Source organism: Rhinopithecus bieti, unplaced genomic scaffold, assembly GCF_001698545.2.
Source record: "Rhinopithecus bieti isolate Rb0 unplaced genomic scaffold, ASM169854v2 scaffold_6536, whole genome shotgun sequence".
Taxonomy (NCBI): Eukaryota; Metazoa; Chordata; class Mammalia; order Primates; family Cercopithecidae; genus Rhinopithecus; species Rhinopithecus bieti.
The window spans coordinates 2835995-2857211 of NW_016805524.1; the positions used below are offsets into that span (position 1 = coordinate 2835995).

At 39.8% G+C, this 21217-nt stretch overlaps 1 protein-coding gene across 3 annotated transcripts in view; it reads right to left on the bottom strand.

The window, feature by feature from the left end:
- SULF1 (sulfatase 1) overlaps positions 1–21217 on the bottom strand; it is a 199467-nt gene that overhangs the window by 43186 nt on the left and 135064 nt on the right. For all 3 annotated transcript variants that reach the window (XM_017872747.1, XM_017872745.1, XM_017872746.1), the window contains 5 exons: positions 14487–14637; positions 13412–13587; positions 11948–12076; positions 11612–11668; positions 10336–10465 (listed from right to left, as the gene is read on the bottom strand). In XM_017872747.1, coding sequence (XP_017728236.1) covers positions 10336–10465; positions 11612–11668; positions 11948–12076; positions 13412–13587; positions 14487–14637 — 643 coding nt within the window. The remainder of the gene's footprint in view (positions 1–10335; positions 10466–11611; positions 11669–11947; positions 12077–13411; positions 13588–14486; positions 14638–21217) is intronic.

The following is a 21217-nucleotide window of genomic DNA, read 5'->3' on the forward strand; positions in this document are numbered from 1 at the left end:
TACGACTGCACAATAAAACCTTGAAACAGCTGCAACTAAAGTGGTAATCTTAGAAAGTTTATAGAGGGAGGCAGAAAAAGAGAATTTTTGAAAGAATTGCTCTGAAACTCACGTGGCAAGCCATTTAAATAGTCAAAATAATGAGAAGAGATGGTTTTTACATTGCAGGAGTTTCAGGAATCAGATGAAAGCCTGAGCTCAGGTGAGGCACCTGCTAATGGGATGTGTGGAGTCAGCCACAGACATAAGCTTTGTTCAACAAATGCCCTTGCAGAAACAGAGCTGTCACACTGTCTTGCTTTTATCTACGCTCTTGAAGTTTATCAGTAAATCAGTGAATTGCCAAATCTGATTGTCTCCATCTTCACTGATGGTTCATTCCTTCTGCAAATTCTTTTCTTCAACTACATTTCAGTTCTCCTTCTGTTTGATTTATCAGTCTGTGCCAATAATTTAGCACGCAGTCATTCCACAAATATTTCCGCACACCAATTATGGGCGAGGTGCTAGATAAAACTACTTAAATAATTTTTTAAGTTCTTATAATTTTCTTTTAGCCTTTCTAACTATGCTGGAAGTTGGAATTAAGGGCAAGGGCCATGTCTCATGTTCCTGAGTCATTCCCAGAAGTTAGCTCAGCACAGAATCACTCAGTTAGGTAATTATGTGTTAGTGTTTTTGATTGATTATATCTGCCTGTATATAAATAACACCAGACGAAGAAGAGAAGGCTGGTAATTTTGGTGTGAGGATACAAATAGTGTGCAGCTAGTTTGGTGGAATCAAATCTAATGAGAAATATGTCAAATGCATTTCAAACAATTTCATTCATCATCATCTTGACTACCGTGATTATGATCATTTATTTAACTCTTGCTTGATAGCAGGTACTGCTCTAGAGCACGCTTTATGAATTTTTCATTTGATCCTCACTACAACGCAGAGTGCTGTCACAAGTCTTTTACTGAAATAGGATTTCATAGTAGTGAATATTACCTATATTCTGTCTTGGACTTGGAAAGGTGTTTTGTATTCATCGGTGTGGCTTAAAGGAAAAAGTCTGGATTTGCAAGCTCAAAAAGCCTGGATTTTAACACCAGCTCTATCACGTGGCTATGTGGCTCTGAGCAAGTAAGATATGCCACATTACCCTTTGCAGAGTCAGGAGCATTAGTGACAACACACGGGAAGGACTCAGTACATGGCAGGCACTCAACAAAAGCAGCTGTTATTATTATTACTATTACACGCATACACACACATGGTTTATTACTTAAAGAATGTGATCTAATGTATACTTGATAAGAGGTAGCCATTTTTAATGGAGATGAGTATTGGGTTGGGATTCAAAAACCTTAATTGTATTTTATTTTTTGCTGTTAACTCTATGGTTTTGAGCAAATTGCAGAATCTTTTTGTTTTTCTGGATTCCACATCTGATTAAATAATACTTGCTTCTCCTGGCTTCATGGATAGACATGAGAATAGATTGTTTGAGTGTTTTGAAGTTCTAAGGAAAAGATGTACTATATGAACCTATAGCAGTACTGTAATTGGCCTTTAAAAGGTTTATCCAATCCTGGGCAAGCTAATGTTTTCTGGTGGTAAAGTGTACAAAATAATTATTATTTGGTGAGGGAGACAGAAGCTTTGAGTCACCCAGATCTTGGTTTGAACTCAGGTTTGTCATTCTTCTAGCTGTGTGACTTTGGTCAAGTTATTTTCCCATCTGAGCTTCAGTCTCTTCATATCTAAAATGGGCATAATATGTATCTCACAGAACAGTTTTCCATGTAAAATACTTAGTGCAATATTAGATGACCTCCGATTGCTTTTCCTTCCTGAAGTATCCGCTAAATAATCATTATAATTTCTGCATTTTGAATTGCAAATATTTCTCAGATTGGTTAAGGATATTGTTCTCTGTTCTTACTTATGCCTACTTGTGTCCATTTTCATGAGTAAGAAACACACAAACAAACAAAAAACACCCAAAATTAGCTTCACCAAAACAATACAAAGCAAAAAAACCCCAAATCTGTAGGCATCACATTACCTGACTTCTAATTATACTACAAGCCTATAATTACCAAAGCAGCATGGTACTGGCATAGAAACAGGCACATAGAATGGAACAGAATAGAGAACCCAGAAATAAAGCCAAATACTTACCACCAACTGATCTTCGACAAAGCAAACAAAAACATAAATTGAGGTAAGGACACCCTATTCAACAAGTGGTGCTGGGAAAACTGGCAAGCCACATGTAGAAGAATGAAACTGGATTCCCATCTCTCACCTTATACAAAAATCAACTCAAGATGGATCAAAGACTTAAATCTAAGACCCAAAACTATAAACATTTGAGAAGATAACATTGGAAAAACTCTTCTAGACATTGACTTAGGCAAAGAATTCATGACTAAGACCCCAAAAGCAAATATAAAGAACCCCAAAATAAATGAATGAGACCTGATTAAACTAAAAAAGCTTCTGTGCAGCAAAAGAAATAATCAGCAGAGTAAACAGACAACCCACAGAGTGGGAGAAAATATTTGCAAACTGTGCATCCAACAAAGGACTAACATCCAGAATCTACAAAGGAACACAACAAATCAGCAAGAAAAAAAAAAATTCCATCAAAAAGTAGGATAAAGAAATGAACAGCAATTCTCAAAAGAAGATACACAAACAGCTAACAAGCATGAAAAAATACTCAACATCATTACTCATCAAGGAATGCAAATTAAAACCACAATGAGATACCACCTTACTCCTGCAAGAATGGCTATAATTAAAAAGTCAAAACAAAACAAAACAATAGATGTTGGTGTGAATGTGGCAAAAAGGAGCACTTTTGCACTGCTGGTGAGAATGTAAATCAGTGCAACCTTTACAGAAAACAGTATGGAGATTCCTTAAAGAACTAAGAATGGAACTGCCATTTGATCCAGCAACCCTACTACTGGGTATCTACCCAAAGGAAAAGAAGTCATTATATGAAAAGAACATATGCATAGGCATGTTTATAGCAGCACAAGTAGCAATTACAAAAATATGGAACCCAGCCTAGAGGCCCATCAACCAACAAGTGGATAAAGAAAATGTGGTATATATACACCACGGAATACTACTCAGGAATAAAAAGGACCAAAATAATGTATTTTGCAGCAACTTGGATGCAGCTGGAGACCATTATTCTAAGTGAAGTAACTCAGGAATGGAAAACCAAATATTGTATGTTCTCACTTACAAATGGGCGCTAAGCTATGAAGACGCAAAGCCATTATTATTATATCAATAATAAACTTTGAGGACTTTGAGGGGAAGGTTGGGAAGCAGGTGAGGGATAAAAGACTACATACTGGGTACGGTATACACTGCTTGGGTGATGGATGCACTAAAATCTCAGAAATCTAACTTAAGAATTTATCCATGTAACCCAAAACCACTTGTATCCCAAAAATTATTGAAATAAAATAAAATTTTAAAATTGGCTACAACTTCTTCAAAGGTGCACTGCAGTGAAAGCTTAATTTTATGCATAAACACACACTAGTTCTTGGTTATCATATGTCTTACGACATGGATTTGGTGATAATGCAGGTCAAATCATGCTCACTGAAATGTCACAACTGTACAGTAATTTTGTGATAATCTGATTATTCTTCATGTCAAAATGGACACCATAAAAAACAGTTACCTGCATGTGGACATGTGTTTAAAATATTTATCTTAACACTGGGGAATATACAAAGATCATATTCACATCTTTGGCCAAACTGCTACTTAGCTGAAGTCATTGTCGAATTTTCTCTCACAAATATTAAATAGTGTTACTTGTGCCAGGAGGATTTATCTCCTGGCTTGTTTTCTTTGAGATGGTATGAGATGGGAAAAAGAGGGGGAGGGAAAACGGAAAGGGAGAAGAAGCAGAAGAGAGACAAATGTTACCTACTATAGATTTTAATCTGGATAATCACTTGTAAAAGTCAACACTGGAATGTTGGAAGATGTATGATTATTGTAAGTCCTAGAAAATGAAATTGGTAAACTGATCTTGGCCAATGATTGACAACCAGCATTTGTTGAGTGCTTTCTATGTCCTAGACATTGTCCCAGATGCTTGATACATTTAACTCATATAATATTTACAACAATCTATGAGGCAAGAACTATTATGATGCCCATTTTATAGATGAAGAAACTGAGGCAGAGTTAGGTTAAGAAACTTGCACATAGTCAAATACCAAGGAAGTGGTATATCCAGGATGTAATCCCAAAGCACCTTGATCAGGATACTGATGAAAAAAGAGAATGAAAAAGAGAAAACTCAAACAGAGAGATCATTCTCTGTACGAGTCTTCAGGTAAGCCTTAGGTGAGAAGAGAGAAGTAACAACATCCATACAAGTGAGAAAGTGGGATTCGCAGGTAATGTTTAAGAAACACAGAGGAGGACCTGACTACGGAGGGCTGTTAGGAGATGGTGGAAAAGAAGACACAATACAAATTAAGCAGAACGGGGCTGTATTATATAGTTTATGAGTAAAATGCCTATTCTCATGTTTGTCTTTTTTTTTTTTTGACTTGTTTAGAACAAATGCACAGAAGCAAAATATCTAATTAGATGCACAACTGTTCAGACATGAGCTTCAGCATAGTTTGAAGAGGTAAGGAAGCAAGATTTAAAGGCTGAGTGGTCCACAATGGATCCAAGCACAGAGGAGAATTCAGTAAGAGGATGGCATTGGGAGCTCAATCCTTCTGGATGGGCCCCCTGGAATCAGGTAAGCCAGGGGAAGATTTCTATGAGCCATGCTGCCATTTTGACCAGGGTTCAGTGATTTTTGGGAAACAAGCTGTCTGCTTCTGGAAAACTAACAATTCTAGGAGGATCTCAATGGTAAATGTCTTATTATGCATGCTCTGCAACTGGTCACAAAGGGTCAGAGGGATATATGGCCAGAGAGATAAGTTTTGGAAAGGAACAAAGATCCTGGAGCTAAACCAGTTTCCACTCAACAAACTACATTCTATTTCCATTATAATAGCATCAGCTTGCTTGATGCAGGGGTCCTCACAGATTTTTAAACAAATGTTTGATTTTATATTGATCCAATAGTAGAAAGGCAAACTAAATTGTAAAGATGCTGGAATTCAACAGCTCATCAAAAGGATGTGATATTTGCCCTATCAAAACAAAGCAAGCTGCTTTTTTCCTCTTAAATGCCAGATAATATGTAAAGTGTATTTCAAAATCTAATGCCCAGGGAATTTCTCTTTTATGTAGCTCCTATTTAAGATGTCAATACCTATGCCTAGAAGAAGAAGAAGAAAAACCAGCCCAATAATGCTCACTTGACATTTGTGGATCTCAAGCTTGTCTGCACATAGGAATCATCAGGGAAGCTTGGAAAAAACACTGATACCTGGGCCTCGTACCCAGAGGTTCTGATTTAACTTGTCTGGGCTGGGACTTAAACATAAGAATTTCTAAAGCTGCCCATATGATTCTAATGTGCAGTCTGGGTTGAGAACCAATGTGAGTGGCAACTGCCATTCATAGTTTCAAAGGGAAAATCTGTCTTGCGATTTTGCAGTGGCAGCATGTTACAGGGAAGAAAGTACTCAACGCGAAGTGAAGAGATGCAGGTTTTGGCTTTGGGTTTGTAGCTTAACTTTTCCGGACCTAAATTTCCTTATCAGAAAAATGATACCATTCAACTTCGAAGATTTCTAAGATTCCTTCAAACTTTGATATTTTCTGGTTCTAGGCCTGTGATTCTTAACCTCATTAAAAAATAGATTCCTTGGCCTCACTTCCAGACATTTTTAACCTGGTTGGTCTGGGGTATGCGGCAGCATTTTTCAAGTGCCACCCAGGTGAGTTTATTTTTTATTTTTCTGTTATTTTATTTTTTGTTTTTCTGAGACAGGGTCTCACTCAGTCACCCAGGCTGGGGTGCAGTGGCATGATCATGGCTCACTGCAGCCTCGACTTCCCAGGCTCAAGCAATCCTCCCACCTCAGCCTCCTGAGTAGCTGGTACTGCAGGCACACACCACCATGCCTGGCTATTTTGTTTGTGTGTGGAGACAGTGTCTCTGTAGGTTGCCTAGGTTGGTCTAGAACTCCTGGGCTCAGGGGGTTTAGAACTCCTGCCTCCCAAAGTGCTGGGATTATGGGAGTAAGCCATGAGCTACAGTGTCCAGCCCCAGGTGAGTTTAATGTGCCACCAGCATTGAGCATCACTGCTCTTTGTTCTCTGTGGAACAAACATGCTTTAAGACAGAGGTTGAGATTTGCCCATGAGTGTGCACATGTGTATGAGTGTGATTGTGTAGGGGGATGGGGAGTGTCTGTACATAAACATGCCTGGGGGTGTAATGCCCAGCTTAGAGAGTGGAGGGAATTCACACTCTGTCTCATATTAATTCAGGAACGTGGGAGTAATGGAAACACATATGTCCGTGTTGTCTTAATTAGTCCCTGCTGGTTGTTGTGTTCACATAGTCAAGAAGTGATGCCAAGTCTCTCGGATTCCAGCCCATTTTTATTCTTTTTAATTAATTAATTAATTAATTTTGAGATGCAGTTTCGCCCTTTTTGCCCAGGCTGGAGTGCAATGGTACAATCTCGACTCACTGCAACCTCTGCCTCCCGGGTTCAAGTGATTCCCCTGCCTCAGCCTCCCAGGTAGCTGGAATTACAGGCGCCCCACCACCCACACCTGGTTAATTTTGTATTTTTAGTAGAGACGGGGTTTCACTATGTTGGCCAGGCTGGTCTTGAACTCCTGACTTCAGGTGATCTGCCCGCCTCGGGCTCCCAAAGTGTTGGGATTATAGACGTGAGCCACCGCGCCCGGCCTCAGCCCATTTTAATTCTTATTGGCTTCATAGGAATGAAAACAGCAGGTAAGATGGCTTGGAATAATAACAACACCCAATACTCACACACTAGAGAAAATTAATCTCAGTCTCACTTGGTATAATATCACTTAATCCTCACAAGGGTGAGGTTAATTTTCTCCATTTTAGAGATAGAAAACCTGAGACTCAGGAGAAAGTAAGTGACCTGTTTGAGAAGACACAACTAGAAAGTGGTGGTGGCCAATATTCTAACCCCAACCTTTGGATCTCTTTCCTCTATTGACTTACCTCATGCACCCGCATTGATACCACCAAACAACCTTTAGGTGACCTGGTACAAAGATGTGGTAGGAAGGGGGCATTCACTATCTCTGGGATTAAGAGTGAAGAGAATGGGGCTAGTCATGCTGATTTTCCGTTTGTACCCCATGGAGTGTCAAAACCTAAGACTGTGTTGCCTTGGAATGAAGGCCATTCAACTTGTTAATAGGAACAGAAGCAGGGCGCATGCCAGGAGGGACGTCAAGAGAGAGCAGATTCCAAGCAGGTCAGTTCTAGCATCTGCTGCCACCTTGAACCTGAACAATTCAGCATCATTATTCTGAATTTTCTTCTTCCCTTTTTTAAAGCCGGTGATACTGTCACCAAAAAAAGATAGTCTTCAAAGTAGCCAGAAAGAAAGAGCAAAAGGCCAAGATATAAAAAGTTGATAGAACACAGCAGAGCTGGCTGGGCATGGAGGATCACTCCTGTAATCCCAGCACTTTGGGAGGTCAAGGTGGGAGGATCGGTTGAGTCCAGGAGTTCCAGACCAGCCTGGGCAACATGGCAAAACTCCATCTCTAAAAAAGCACAAAAATTAGTTGAATATGGTGGTGTTTGCCTGTAGTCCTAGCTACTCAGGAGGCTGAGGTAGGAGGATCACCTGAGCCCAGGAGGGTGAGGCTGCAGTGAGCCATGATCACGCCACTGCACTCCAGCCTGGGTGACAGAGTAAAACACTGTCTCAAACAAAACAAAACAACAACACACAACATAGCTATCAGATTTGACCCATAGATTGAATAACTGCTTTAAAGATTCAGGCTCAAAATTTTCTTGAAGTTCTTAGATTCCTAAGTGATGGTTTGAGGACCACCAGTAATCACAATCGTGGGTTAGAAGAGTGCTTCTCAAACTTTCAGGGAGCATCAGAGTCACCTGGAGGACTTGTTAACACACAGATTGCTCAGCTTCACCCCTAGAGGTTCTGATTCAGAAGGTCTGCAATAGCCAGAGAATTTGTACTTCTGACAGACTCTCAGGGATGCTGATCCTACTGGTTCGGGATTAGAGTAACAGTTCACTAGTACTGTGATACACTGAAGCTAGAGACAATCAGAAATACTCTCCAGGTCTTCACTTCTAAAGCTCACTCAGGCCCAAATGTAAAGAAATTCTATAGAAATAAATCATCATTGGGGCATAGTCTAATTCTTTGTTCCACAGATTCAGGCCTTTCTAAAAGAGACCATTGCTGATGTTCTCATAGATCCACATAATGGATCTAAATTCAGACTGATTCACAGAGAAATGAAACAGTGGAGGAAAATTCCAGATATGAAAGCATTTTATGGGGCCAAAACAAGTTCAGAAAATATGAAAAAGCAAAATTAAGTTTTTAATATAGTTAGCATTCAGCTCATGAGTGAAAATCTTGTGCCAAAATACCATAATCTAGTTTACGCTACATTTGCCCTTTAGGACATATATTAAAATTTTAGGGCAAGCCATATGGAGAGGTTTGTAAAATTATACACTGAAAGGTAGGCAGTGTACCTTATTCCCAAAAGACTATAATGTTCACCTCTTAGAGCTAAAAGAGTAACAAGATCACCAATTTGCATGAAATGTATTTAACACTGAACATTTGCAACTCCTGAATAAAAGTAAATTAGTCTATTGAGGCTGGCTCATAAAAATCATCTTAGAGCTACAAAATAATTCTGAGGTTTTACTCATAATAACATTTGGAGCTTTCATAAGAAAGATTTGAAGACTTCAAATTAAAATATAATGAATAGGTCTAAGCTTTTCTCCACTAAACACTTGAAAATTAAGACGTACTAGAATGCAGTGAAGGCTTAGTTTTAGCCCTTCCTTCAACGGCTCTCCCTCCCTTTCCTCTTCTATTTCAAAGGGATCCTGTGTACAAGAAAGCCTGAGGAAATGCAGGGTATAAGGATCAAGTTGTTTACTATGAATGTCTATTCAACAAGTTAGATACCATAAAATAAGCGTATAATGAGTGAGGCCACTTTAATAATAACTTCGTTACCTACTCATTCCATGAGCCTGACGTCTTGAACTGGTGTTGGTGAATTGTGTGGATATCTAGAGGTCAGTTAAGTTAAAAAAAGACTCACAGAAGATTTGAACTTCTCTTCACCTGGTTATTGTAACCTACCTCGGAAGGCAGCAAGTAAACTGAGTTTTTGAATCAGACAAATCCTGTTTGAATGCCAGTCGCCCATGTGTAAAATGGGGATGCCAATGTCCACCTCACTCAACAGATGTGAGGATTAAATTGAGTAAATGCTACAAAATCCTGCGTACCATGCCTGAGATAAGACAAATGCTCACTACGTGTTAGTATTTTTCACTTTCCTCTGATTTTGCTCTAAGCTGCAATGATTTGGGCCAAAGTTCAGTTCCTCTCAGCATGACACAGCATTTTCTTTTAGCTATCATACATTTCAATCAAGAGCATTTAAAATCTTTGGTTTTAGACTGGTTTAAATTCATATGTACTTACTTTCTTTAAAAGCAGTGTTAATTCATCACACCATATTTCTTTTATTCTTACTGATAAAATAACTGGTATTCTGGGTAGCCCTGGGGTCTGTAGTAATATTTCTACTAATGAAGATTTATCCTAATGAAATATTTGATGTGAGAATCTTTGTGAGCAGAAGTAGGAACAATAAACAAACAGAATATAGTTTCTCTTCTCATTCCTCAAGCTTGGTCACAGGCTCTGTCCTCCACTGGGGGCAAGAGGACATCTGACTTTAGCCTAGGGTGAAGGCCCCATCGTGTCTCTTGCAGTGGTTCACTGCCCAGAGGCTCAGCATGTACCTGTGTTTTGACTAAGTAGCCTCTTGGCAACTCTTCAGTGACTAGTTAACAGGGACTGTAACAGGAATCATTTCCTCAGAGGAAACCAGTGTCTTTTGGCATAGAACTTTATCTGAGATAATGATCTTTTTTAACTGGAGGGAGCCCAAGTAGTAATGGGGAGGCCCAGCCCAAACCAGTTACATAATTCTGTCCGTGGAGAGGTGTCTCAGTGAGCTTGCCCTCAAGACCACTAGGAAAAGCTTATTTATACACAAATGTACATTCTTTCATATGTGGACAACTTTCTAAATTAGAGATGGAGAAGCCCATGAGTGGTGGTAAAGAAAGCCTGTATCACTCACCTGCCCTGGTTGTTCACAGGCTGTCTGGTACCTGGCCTGCTGGCACAGTTCTTTGACCCGCTCATACTTGGGCAAGTGATTTGACTGTTGGATATTCTTGCTGGATTCTTCCTTCTTACGTAGAAATTTGCTTCGACAAAAAGGGAAAAGCTTCGTACGTGAGAAGTGATCTGAATTACGGTCCCTGAGTCCTGCCCTCTTTTTTTTTTCTCTGTCACATGACTCCACATTCTTTAAACAGCAAGAAATAGATGTTAATCTCTGTCTACAGGAGTTCAACATTTGATGGGTCCTTTATGAAAATGACAAGCTGGGTAGGATGAAGATGAGAGGTCAGGAAAAGATTTATTCTTCCCAAAAGCATTAATTTCAAAATTTGGGCATACATGTTTTATTTTACATGCTCAAAGTTCCTTTTGTTAAAAAAATTATACAAATGTTTTCTCTTTCCACATTTATGTACAGAGAAAAACAAGGCAATGGGCATTAATGAATCAAAAGGGAGAAACCCAGAAGTGATGATGGAAATAATTACAATGGCATACATTTATCTATTTAAAACTAGGAAAGGCACGTAAGGAAAAGAAGTAGGAAGTAGAAAGAAAGGTGCTGGGTAAGCCTTGGAGGCAGCTTAGAGAAGAGCATGGGGAGGATGGTAGAGAAACTCAATCTACTGGATTGATTAGAAACCAGCACTGAGAAATGCAACAGTAAATCTATACCCATGATAAAGGCGTTGGTCCAATCTTATGAGAATTTATTCTTTTTAGGGGATGTGGAGTCATTATTCTCTTGTTGTTTTGGTACTTTAAAAGTTGATTTATCATAATTATACATATTTTGGGGGTATGTGTGATATATTGATGCCAGTCTACAATGGGTAATGATCAAATCAAGATAATTGAGATATTCATCATCTCATTTATCTTTTCCTTGTGTTGGGAACATTACAATTCTTTACTTGTAGTTATTTCAAAATATACCATAAATTATTGTTAATGATAATGTCCCAACTATACTATCAAATATTATAACTTCTATCTAACTGTATTTTTGTACCAGTTAACCAACTTGAGGGTTATTCTTTACAATTCTGATCCAGCAATAATTACTCTATTGGCCACCACAGGAGAAGCAGCAAATCATTCAATCTTGTGACTAGGCTTACAAAATCTGCATGCTTAGTAAACAAAAATAAGGAGAAAAAAAAATACCCAGCAGGGAGAGCTGCCCGCTAGGACTGGTTCCCAGAAGCACCCCAGGAACCAATAATTACCCTCTTTCCACTAGGAATGTATCACGCCAAATTTTGGCCTTCTTGTTTGTTCGAAACCTGAAAGCAAAATGATAATATTTACTGTTGGCATCTGGACGTTTTTCCAAATGGATCTGTGCTAACAGCTTATTTAAAGAAACACCTCTCAATTCCCACAGACCATGACTGCATCTCCATCAATATGCTATTCACAAGCAGCTGAGGAATGCTCAACTTGGGGTGATCCTTGTGGGCAAGGTATATTCTGCCTCCATGTCTTCAGCTGCTGGCTGGCTCTGGGCACCAGCTGGAGCTCAGTGTGTTTGGGGCTGGCTGAGAGGAGGAACAGTGACGCACCTGTTACCTGGCTTTTCTGGGTCCAGAAGTTTGAGGACAGACTTGCCGTCCACATCAGGAGGTGTGTCGAGCCCAGCAATATCCAGGATCGTGGGGGCCAAGTCAATGTTGAGAACGATCTGTGGGACTCTGTAAGGGGGCACACGGTGATGGCTGAGATCCAATGCCAGGGGAAGGTGGTACTTAGGGCTGCTTTTTCTACAACATTGACTCATTGGCCTTCAACTCTTCTCACCCTCCCATCTGGTCTCCTAGGCATGCGTGGTTGCATGGCAAGGGTGGGTGTGTGATCACAGCAATGGCACTGAGCAAGATTAACTGACTCTTGCCAAGGTCAGGCTGGGGAGATGCCTGCACCCCTGTGCTCTGACCACATCGCCAGGCAAGATGCAGCCTGATAGATGGTTTTTGCAGCAAGCATACTTTTGTTTAAAATCCAATAGTCCATAACTCTCCAGTTGAACAAGGGCCTTAAAATCAATATTTTTAAACAGGATGCACAGTTTTTACAGTTGAATTCAATCTATGCTACCTAGTCCTTAAAACGTAAAGCCTTCTAGATATCGGTCTGACAATTCCCAGGGTGTTTCTAATAATCTTAGGAGACATAATAACATTCTTCAAAGAAACCCTTCTTACTTCAGTTGCCCTCTCTCCAGGATGTAGTGGGATGTGGCAGCACTTGAGGTACATGGGGGAGATTCAGAACATCTGGGCTCTGGGCCCCACTGCCAGCACTTCCAGAATCAGGGATCTGAGATGGGCACTGACACTGTCTGCCTAGCTTCACTGTTACATCAGGGGTCCAGGCTAGATGACTTTTAAGGGCCACTCCAGCTTCTGGATTCTACTTCCACTTTTTCTTTTAGTCTTTCCATAATTCTTCCATGGATGCAATCCCATTTTATTCAAAACATTCTGAGATGATTGGCAAGGCCATTTTATGATGGGAAAACAGAGATGCAAAGAGATGCAGTGACCTGCCTACAGTGACAGAAATAGCAGCCTAGTCCTTCAGCTCTTTTTCCTCTAAAAGAAAAGCCAGCTTTTAAAATTTATCTTTTAAAACATTTCTTTCGGAAAAAATTTTAAAAGTTAAACACTAAAAGGATGGCATCAGCTTTTTTTTTTTTTAAATGACAGCGCATCTCTGATTCAAAGAAGGATGATGTCCCAGAAGATCACATCCTGTCTGTGCACACAGACCAAAAAGACATGGATTCCAGTCAATTTGAGAGAATTAGTCATTGATACAGTTATTTTTCCTTTCTCTTTAAGTAGTATACTTCAGCTAATTTAAGATGTGGCAGGGGGGAAAAGGTTTTCATCTTCTAAATTAACCAACCTACACACATCCTTTTTTGTTTGTGATGAAAGGAAACCGGATACTGAGACTGGTAATTGAATTATCTTAGACACACATGAGGTACGACAGTTGAATGTTGCAAACAGAGAAATACGTACATTGATCCCGGTTCTACACTTGGACCACGAATAAAAAAAGGCACACGAATATCAAAGTCATATGGCATGGATTTCCCCTTGACCAGTCCAAACTGTCCAATGTGGTAACCATGGTCGGCGGTGTAAATGATGTAAGTGTTCTCCAGCTCCCCTGTCTCCACGAGCATGTTATACAGCTGAAATACAGCACAGGAACAAGTCAGAATCAATTGCGCTGGTGTAAGATGATGCTCAATAATGTTGCCATGATTGCCCCCAAATCTTTTTCCTGTTATTTTAAAAGGCAAGAGTTGCTTTAATAACATTATGTATATTTTCTATTTGCTTACAATCTGGGAGGGAAAAGGTCCAATGGTAAAGTTGAAACGTAACTTTTTGGAATCTAGCACATTCTACTTACAGGTTTTTTGTTTGCTTGTTTGGTAAAACAAAAACAAAAACACCCCACACAACAACCTCTACCATCAAACTTTATAGGCTGTATTTTGAAAACCCATTGTTAAAGTTATCATCACATATCTAATTACCAAGGGTTAAAAACAGGCTGCTTCTGAGCCTGATCCAGTTAAATCCAGCCTGAGGCACATCTTGTTTGGCTTATACTATGTTTCAAAGTTCAGAAAATTTCAAATAAAATTTTTTGTGTTTCTGGCTTCTTTAAAAAAGTCAGAAGACCTGCTGACACTTGATCCACATTTCGACATGGCAAAATTTAGCTGGAGCTGAGTAATTGCTGTTGCTTTAGATGGGGCCCTTAACTCCAAGTTCAAGTTCACCACAAGCTCCATCATTCTTCATTGTCTTTGAGGATGTGGCCCTTGATCTCTGCTGATTTGATTTTTCTCTCCTATTTTTTACTGGCTCCATAGGAAACCAACTCTGGAGAGGTAGATGGAATGAGGACAAGATAGGGGAGGGATGATTAAACCACTAAACACATACTCTCTCTCTTTCTTTCTCTCTCAACATGATGCTGGAAAATGAAGGGGAAAAAACCAAACAGGATTGGCAAGAATGAGTCTACACCAAGGAAGCTGGGCCAAAAACTATCACTGAGGTAGGTTCACGTGCTTACCCTCTCCACAGAATCATCCACTGACATCAAAGTCTGGAGCCTTTTGCGCTGTAGAATGTTCGTAAATTCCATGTGGATGGGCAGCATTGGTCCTGTGTACTGCATAATCCAGTGTTTATCCATATTTGGTGCATAGTTATAACTAGGAGTTCTGCAAATATCCAGAAAGGAATCTTACTATATATTTCTTACTTAGTCTTTCAGGAATATATCTCGAGGTTGTGAAATAATCATTATGGAGAGATAATTGAGACACTGCTAAAACATCTTCCTCTTCAAACTATCTTCTGTTTGCATGTATAAGAAGATGAAGTCTTCACCACCCCAAACAGCAAATATCCTCTGAAGGATATATATTCAAACATATAAAACCGTGACTGGCAGCTGAACATGTAATTAGAAGTTAATTTGGGTTCACTGAATAAAATGTGTAAGAAACATATCAAGATGATGATGGTTATGTTACAAATCTGCAGATAAAATCTCAGTAAGGTACAAGGGAATATTCTCATGTGATGTTAACTCATAAAAATTTTATTGCTAATGAGGCTATTAAATGTAGTCACAAATATGTTATGCGGAATGATGAATCATCATTTCAACACATTTTTTTCTCTTGAATACTTGAGAAGAGTATTTTATTGATTACTTACTTATCTAGTCTTTATGAGTTTTGTATATAGATACCATTACTTTAATTGGACTTGTGGGAATGATAACCAAGTCTACTTCTGCAATATACATGTTTACCAATAAAGCTATTCATTTAATAAACAAATCAATATAGGTGCAGGGAATAATTTCTGTAAGCCACAAGGAAATGGTCCTATTGTTCCAGAATAGGTTAGTTCGAGTCTGTATTTAATCTACCGCAGAGCTCCACGTGGTATCCCATGTCTTCCGCTCGGTACTGAAAAAAATATGTCACCTTCTCTTGATGTCTCACCCAACTCCCTCCACCATTAGATGCTGCCACCTATGCTCTGGCATGGGCACCCAACATATCTATGCTATGGCAATTCTCACCCCGAGAATTATCTGTTTATATTTGAACTCTTTAACGGACTATAATCCATTTGAATCTTCTTCTTCAATGTTATTAAGCACATAGAGGTTAATATTAAAAACTGAGTGAGAATTTAACATTTGTTGGGTATTGTGCAAACCGTTTTATACACATTAACTCACCTAATTGTCTCAGCTGTTCTGTAAAATAGGTTTATTATTCCCCTTCTACAGCTGAGAAAATCAAGGCTTGGCAAAGTTAAGGAACTCCTCCAAATTAACAACATTAGTAAGTGGTAGAAACAGAACTGAATTCCAAAGCCCATTTGCTTTAACAAAATGAATGAGAAGGGAAGAGAGGGGTGCTTCCTACATCTGAGATTGCTTTTAATATGAACCACAACTTTACAAATAGGCAGCCTCACAGAATGAGCAACAGTTTATGTGACCGAGAAATCTGATTCCCGGTCTCTGTCTGAGGAGGATCCCATCAGTGAAATGTTGTGGATAATGACAGCTGAATGTGATCCCATGCCATTATTTGTATTATAAAACTAGGGAACGAATAAGTCACTGGGAGCTTACTGATTTCAGGAGTCTTGACCGAGCCCTCCCCTGGTTCTGTGGTGGTGTGGGTTTCCCATGGGGAAAGCCTGGAGTTTCTGAGATTCATGGTGATACGCTGGGACACTGCCTTGCACACTGGGTCATATAAATGCTACCTGCTATTATACATGCTCTTCTGCCGGTGGATTTGCAGAACCTCTCTTTTGATAGTAGAAAATGCTGGTTTGGGTTCCCTGGCCTTCTTGGTTGACAAAGTTGCCCTGGTGACCAGGATGGGTGCTGGTTACCCAGTAGAAGCATAGCAGCACAAATAATATAACATTGAGCTCAGAAGACACTGTCTCTAAAAGTGTCTCAGTTATGCTCAGAAGTGTAAGTAACTCATGTTTAAAGAAAGAGACAAGATTTAGAGTGGAAAAGAGGGTGTGGCTCAAATGTGCTCATCTGTAAATGGGTTAATAGCACTTTTCTTAAACAGCTGTTTTGGGCCAGGCGTGGTGGCTCATGCCTGTAATCCCAGCATTTTGGAAGGCCCAGGCGGGTGAATCACCTGAGGTCAGGAGTTCAAGATTAGCCTGACCAACATGGCTAAACCCCGTCTCTACTAAAAATACAAAAATTAGCCAGGCATGGTGGCAGGCGCCTGTAATCCCAGCTACTCAGGAGGCTGAGTCAGGAGAATCTCTTGAACCGGAGAGGTGGAGAGTGCAGTGAGCCCAGATCGTGCCATTACACTCCAGCCTGGGTGACAGAGGGAGACTCTATCTCAAAAAACCACCACCACCAACGACAAAAAACAAAAAACAAAACCCAAAGCTGTTTTGAGGAACAACTACCATATATACATAGCACTTAAAACGCCTAGAACAGAGGCACATGAATTTCCTCCATGAGCCAATAAACAAGCAACTCCCACGTAATTATCTGGGTTGGAAAAAATCCGTAGTATTCCAAAACAAACTCTTCAGGTATGACATGTCATTCTTAAGATAAACTTTCAATATAAACTTTCTCCTGCCTACCAAAATAAATGATTCATGAACCAAATGGTCCCATTTTTTTTTTTTTTTTTGGCCTGAAAGAGTTCTTCATATCTAAAAGTAAACCACAGTCATAAGGGAAGTGGGGAGGGACTTAAGCCCATGTCTCTTATTCTTCATGCAGCATGTTGCGTTACAAACAGGATTAGATTAAGAGGTTGAGGAGGAGGAGACAGGGGCTTCCAAATTCCCTCAAAAGGGTTTTCGCCCATGGGGGTAGTTTGAGGTCAGAGAAATATAGAAAGTTGGTCGTGAAAGGCCCCTAACCATTTACTGATACGTGCCCTGAAAAAGAATACAGCTATAACAGATTACACAGGGTTTCTTTATAATACCTAAACATCCTCTACTTATTGCCTTTGATGTTGGGTTGGGTTAATTTAAAAATAAATCTAGTTGACTTTTTTAAAACCACAAAACCTCAACACAAATAAAAATTACAATAGGGAACTGAAACGCAGGCTCACAGTGGGCAAATTATATCTTCCACCAGTTACCTTGATGTGCTTGGCATAGCTCCACCCCACTTGGAGGAACAGGGAAGCTTGCAGCAAATTACAAGCCTCAAATTGGACTCCCGGATTTACAGAATGACATATGTTAAATCTGGCTTATATTAAAAGGGAAAGTTCAAGGACTGATGTCAAAGCTGTCCTCCCCTGCCCACCCCCTTATTTTTCTTAATTTCTCGATATGGGAGATGACCCCCAGTTCTGGGGATGAGGTCCCAGGTGGGATCTCAGCAGGCAGCAGGGACAGAGTGTACACGTGCCTTTTAAAGGAAGACAGACTGCCACTGCTTCCCACAGAACAGCAGCTGTTCAGGGACCTGCAGGTGGAAGGTCGGGGGGGTCACTGGAATTGACAATGTTGTTGAAAAGTGATCTTTTGCCAAAGGCCTGTGGTTGCCCCCTGCTGAGGTCTGCCAAATTCCTCGAAGATGCGGCCTTCTGTTCCCCAGTGATAATTAAAGCTTGCTTCCCTAACTAAGGATTGCCTTCAAATTATTCAAACAGGGTCTGGAGCTGTCAGCTGGAACACAAGCCACTGAAAAAAGCAGGTAACTGTTTTTGGGAGAAATGGAAAACCACATATTGAGTTATTCCAGAATGTTTTGGAATTAGACTCAAATATTCATCCTAGCTCTGTTCCTTAATAGTATGTGATCCTGGACAACTTTTTGTCTAAATCTCAGTTTCCTCATGTATATAATGGGGATAACAACTTTAAAGAGTTCTTGTGAGGGTTAGGAGATTTCTGTGACTCTAGAGAGCAAATTCTGGGACCATATCACACCCATTCTCATAGGTAGCTGGAAAAGAGCTTATCCCTTAATAGCTCATTTGATTGTTGCAGCAACTGTGAGGACTCAGCAGGGCACATTAGTCCCATGTTATAAATGAGGAAGTAAAGTACACAGAGGTGGCTCAGAAATAATGCACCGGGATAGCTCTCCATCAGTGCCCCTCCTGCAACACCATACGGGCCACAGTCTTGAACCAGAAGCCCCACAAAGTGCCTCAAAAATCTCACTCATTAAAAGGAAAATTGATATATCCATTTCCTCCTATCAAAAGTAAGTCCTAAAATCCCAGTCTTCATCCTGATTTAAAATACCACCTGCTTCTGCGTTCCCATCAGGTATATTCCCATCAGTTGCTGGGTCTACTTTTGTTGCAAATACAGAATAAAGCCTGGCTCTTCTAGGCACACTGGCTGCATCCATGAAAAGGTAGATAACACAATACTGGTTATTTGCTTTAAAACTGAGAGGACTAAAGACCAGACTATCATTTTCAAATTTCCACTGCTTTCTTAAAAAAAAATTCTATGTTGGAGGTAGAGTCACACATGCCTAACCTGGGAAGACCTTTCTGTTGCCTGTTAGATAAGGGCTTCACCCAGTACTGCACACTCCAGACCTTATCCCCCCAAGAAAACATCCCTGTAATCCTCCATAGACTATTCCCCTACATAAAAGTTTAACTTTTCCCAGCAAGGCCTCCCTGCATATTGTCTTCCTGTAGTCACTGCTCGTTTGGATTTATTGCTCAGTATGCTGGATCATGGATACTTGAGTCCACTGTACTTGTAAGCTCAACCTTCACCATCATGCCAATTCTCCTGGCTGTTTGATTTTCTTTCTGGTATTGCTTATTGACATGACAGAAATAAGAATTCTGAAAATCAATAATGTTACCTTTTTTTTTTGACAGGTGAGTATTTTAGGAGAACTATTCTTGCCAGCAAAGAAAGAGTTTCAAGAGATGCATGTTTTTTATATTAAATCTACACCTGGGGAATGGCAAAGAACTTAGGAGTTCATTTTTAATGCTGATGGCCTTTGGTGTCACTCCAGTGAAAATGAATATATTTCTAGTGTTTTGTATCTGAACATGTGTTTTCTTCATTTATTTAGTCTCAAACAAACAAACAAAAAGCCCTAATGATCTAACCTTTAAAGGTCACTGGTAGCAGAACCGTCATTCTCTGAGAAATGAAATAAGACTTCAATTCCCAGAATAAGCCAGTGATACAGATGTAAGGCACACATTCAAAGCATTAAATTGGAAATTCTATACTTAATCTCTCAAGCTGCACCATCTCAGTTTTCACTAAAACTGAACTTACTTAATTGACTTTGTGGAGATATTCCCCACCTGAGTTCAAATATCTGTAGATATGTAACATTTGAATATATGCAGGATAATACCAAATGATCTTTCTTAGAGGTATATAAGAAAAATAATTCAGAGTCTTTTAATGAAGCTATAAATATCAGTAAGAATTGTGCAGATGTATGGAATTGTTTATAGGAATTGTGCAGATGTATGGAATTGTTTATAGCTCTAATCTGAATTGTGACTGTGATGTGAACTGAGTAAGTCTGGTGGAGTGAGAAGATCACCTGGGGCCAAGAGAATTGAGTTTCAGCTCTAGTTTTGTCCCTAAATACTCATGTGACCTTCACAAAACCATCTGGGCCTTCATTTAAAAAACATAGACTTTGGGTCTTTGTTTTTTAATCTAAAAAACTGTGGAATTATATTATCTCTGGGTATCTTTTAAATTCATGAAACCGACTGTTTAAATATTTTGATACTATTTTAAAAATGTTTTCATGTCAGCTATTTAGTGAGGTGAACATGTTTGTTCATTTGCTAAGCAACAATGAATTGTGCAACTACTTTGTCCGAAGGCATGTTCACCAGGCACTGGGAGGTAAAGAGATGAAGCCTTTTTGTCCCTGTCTTCAGAACAAAGCTACCTGCAAAATTCCAGGGCATCATTCACCTGATATGTTATTTGAATGCCACCTGGAGTTGTGCAACTCGACTTCAGGGATCTCAGTAAACAAGCAACACCAACGCTGACAGTATAATTAGTAAATGATTCACCCAGAGAAGAACGAGCTAGAAACAGAGAAAAGGGAGCAATGAGGTCTGCCCAAATCACATTTTTTTTTTTTTGTAGAATTTAAACTTTCCTTGTCTTCAAAAGCACGTCCTTTCATGTATTTGTGGAAAGAGGTATGAATGTGCAAATTCTTTTAAGGCAAGACATTTCTTTCCAGCTTTAGATAACAAAGGTGTTTCAAAACCTTTGTCCTGTGGCTTACACAGAGGGAGTTTTCCCTTTGACATCTATACATCTATGTTTATTCAAAAGCTCTACCTTCACAACAACTCTTGCAAATTAGTGCACACGGACTGTTCTACCAAGAGTTTAGATTTCACTTGAACTTGTGTATTTGTGTGTGTGTGTATATGCACACACACACAGTCACACACATTTACAGGTATGGGAAGAAAGAACTGTTAAATTGGAATAACAGGCCAGGTGTGCTGGCTCATGCCTGTAATCCCAGCACTTTGGGAGGCCGAGGTGGGCGGATCACCTGAGGTCGAGAGTTCAAGACCAGCCTGACCAACATGGAGAAAACCCGTTTCTATTAAAAATACAAAATTAGCCGAGCGTGGTGGTGCATGCCTGTAATTCCAGCTCCTCAGGAGGCTGAGGCAGGAGAATGGTTTGAACCCAGGAGGCAGAGGTTGTGGTGAGCCGAGATCGTGCCATTGCACTCCAGCCTAGGCAACAAGAGTGAAACTCCATCTCAAA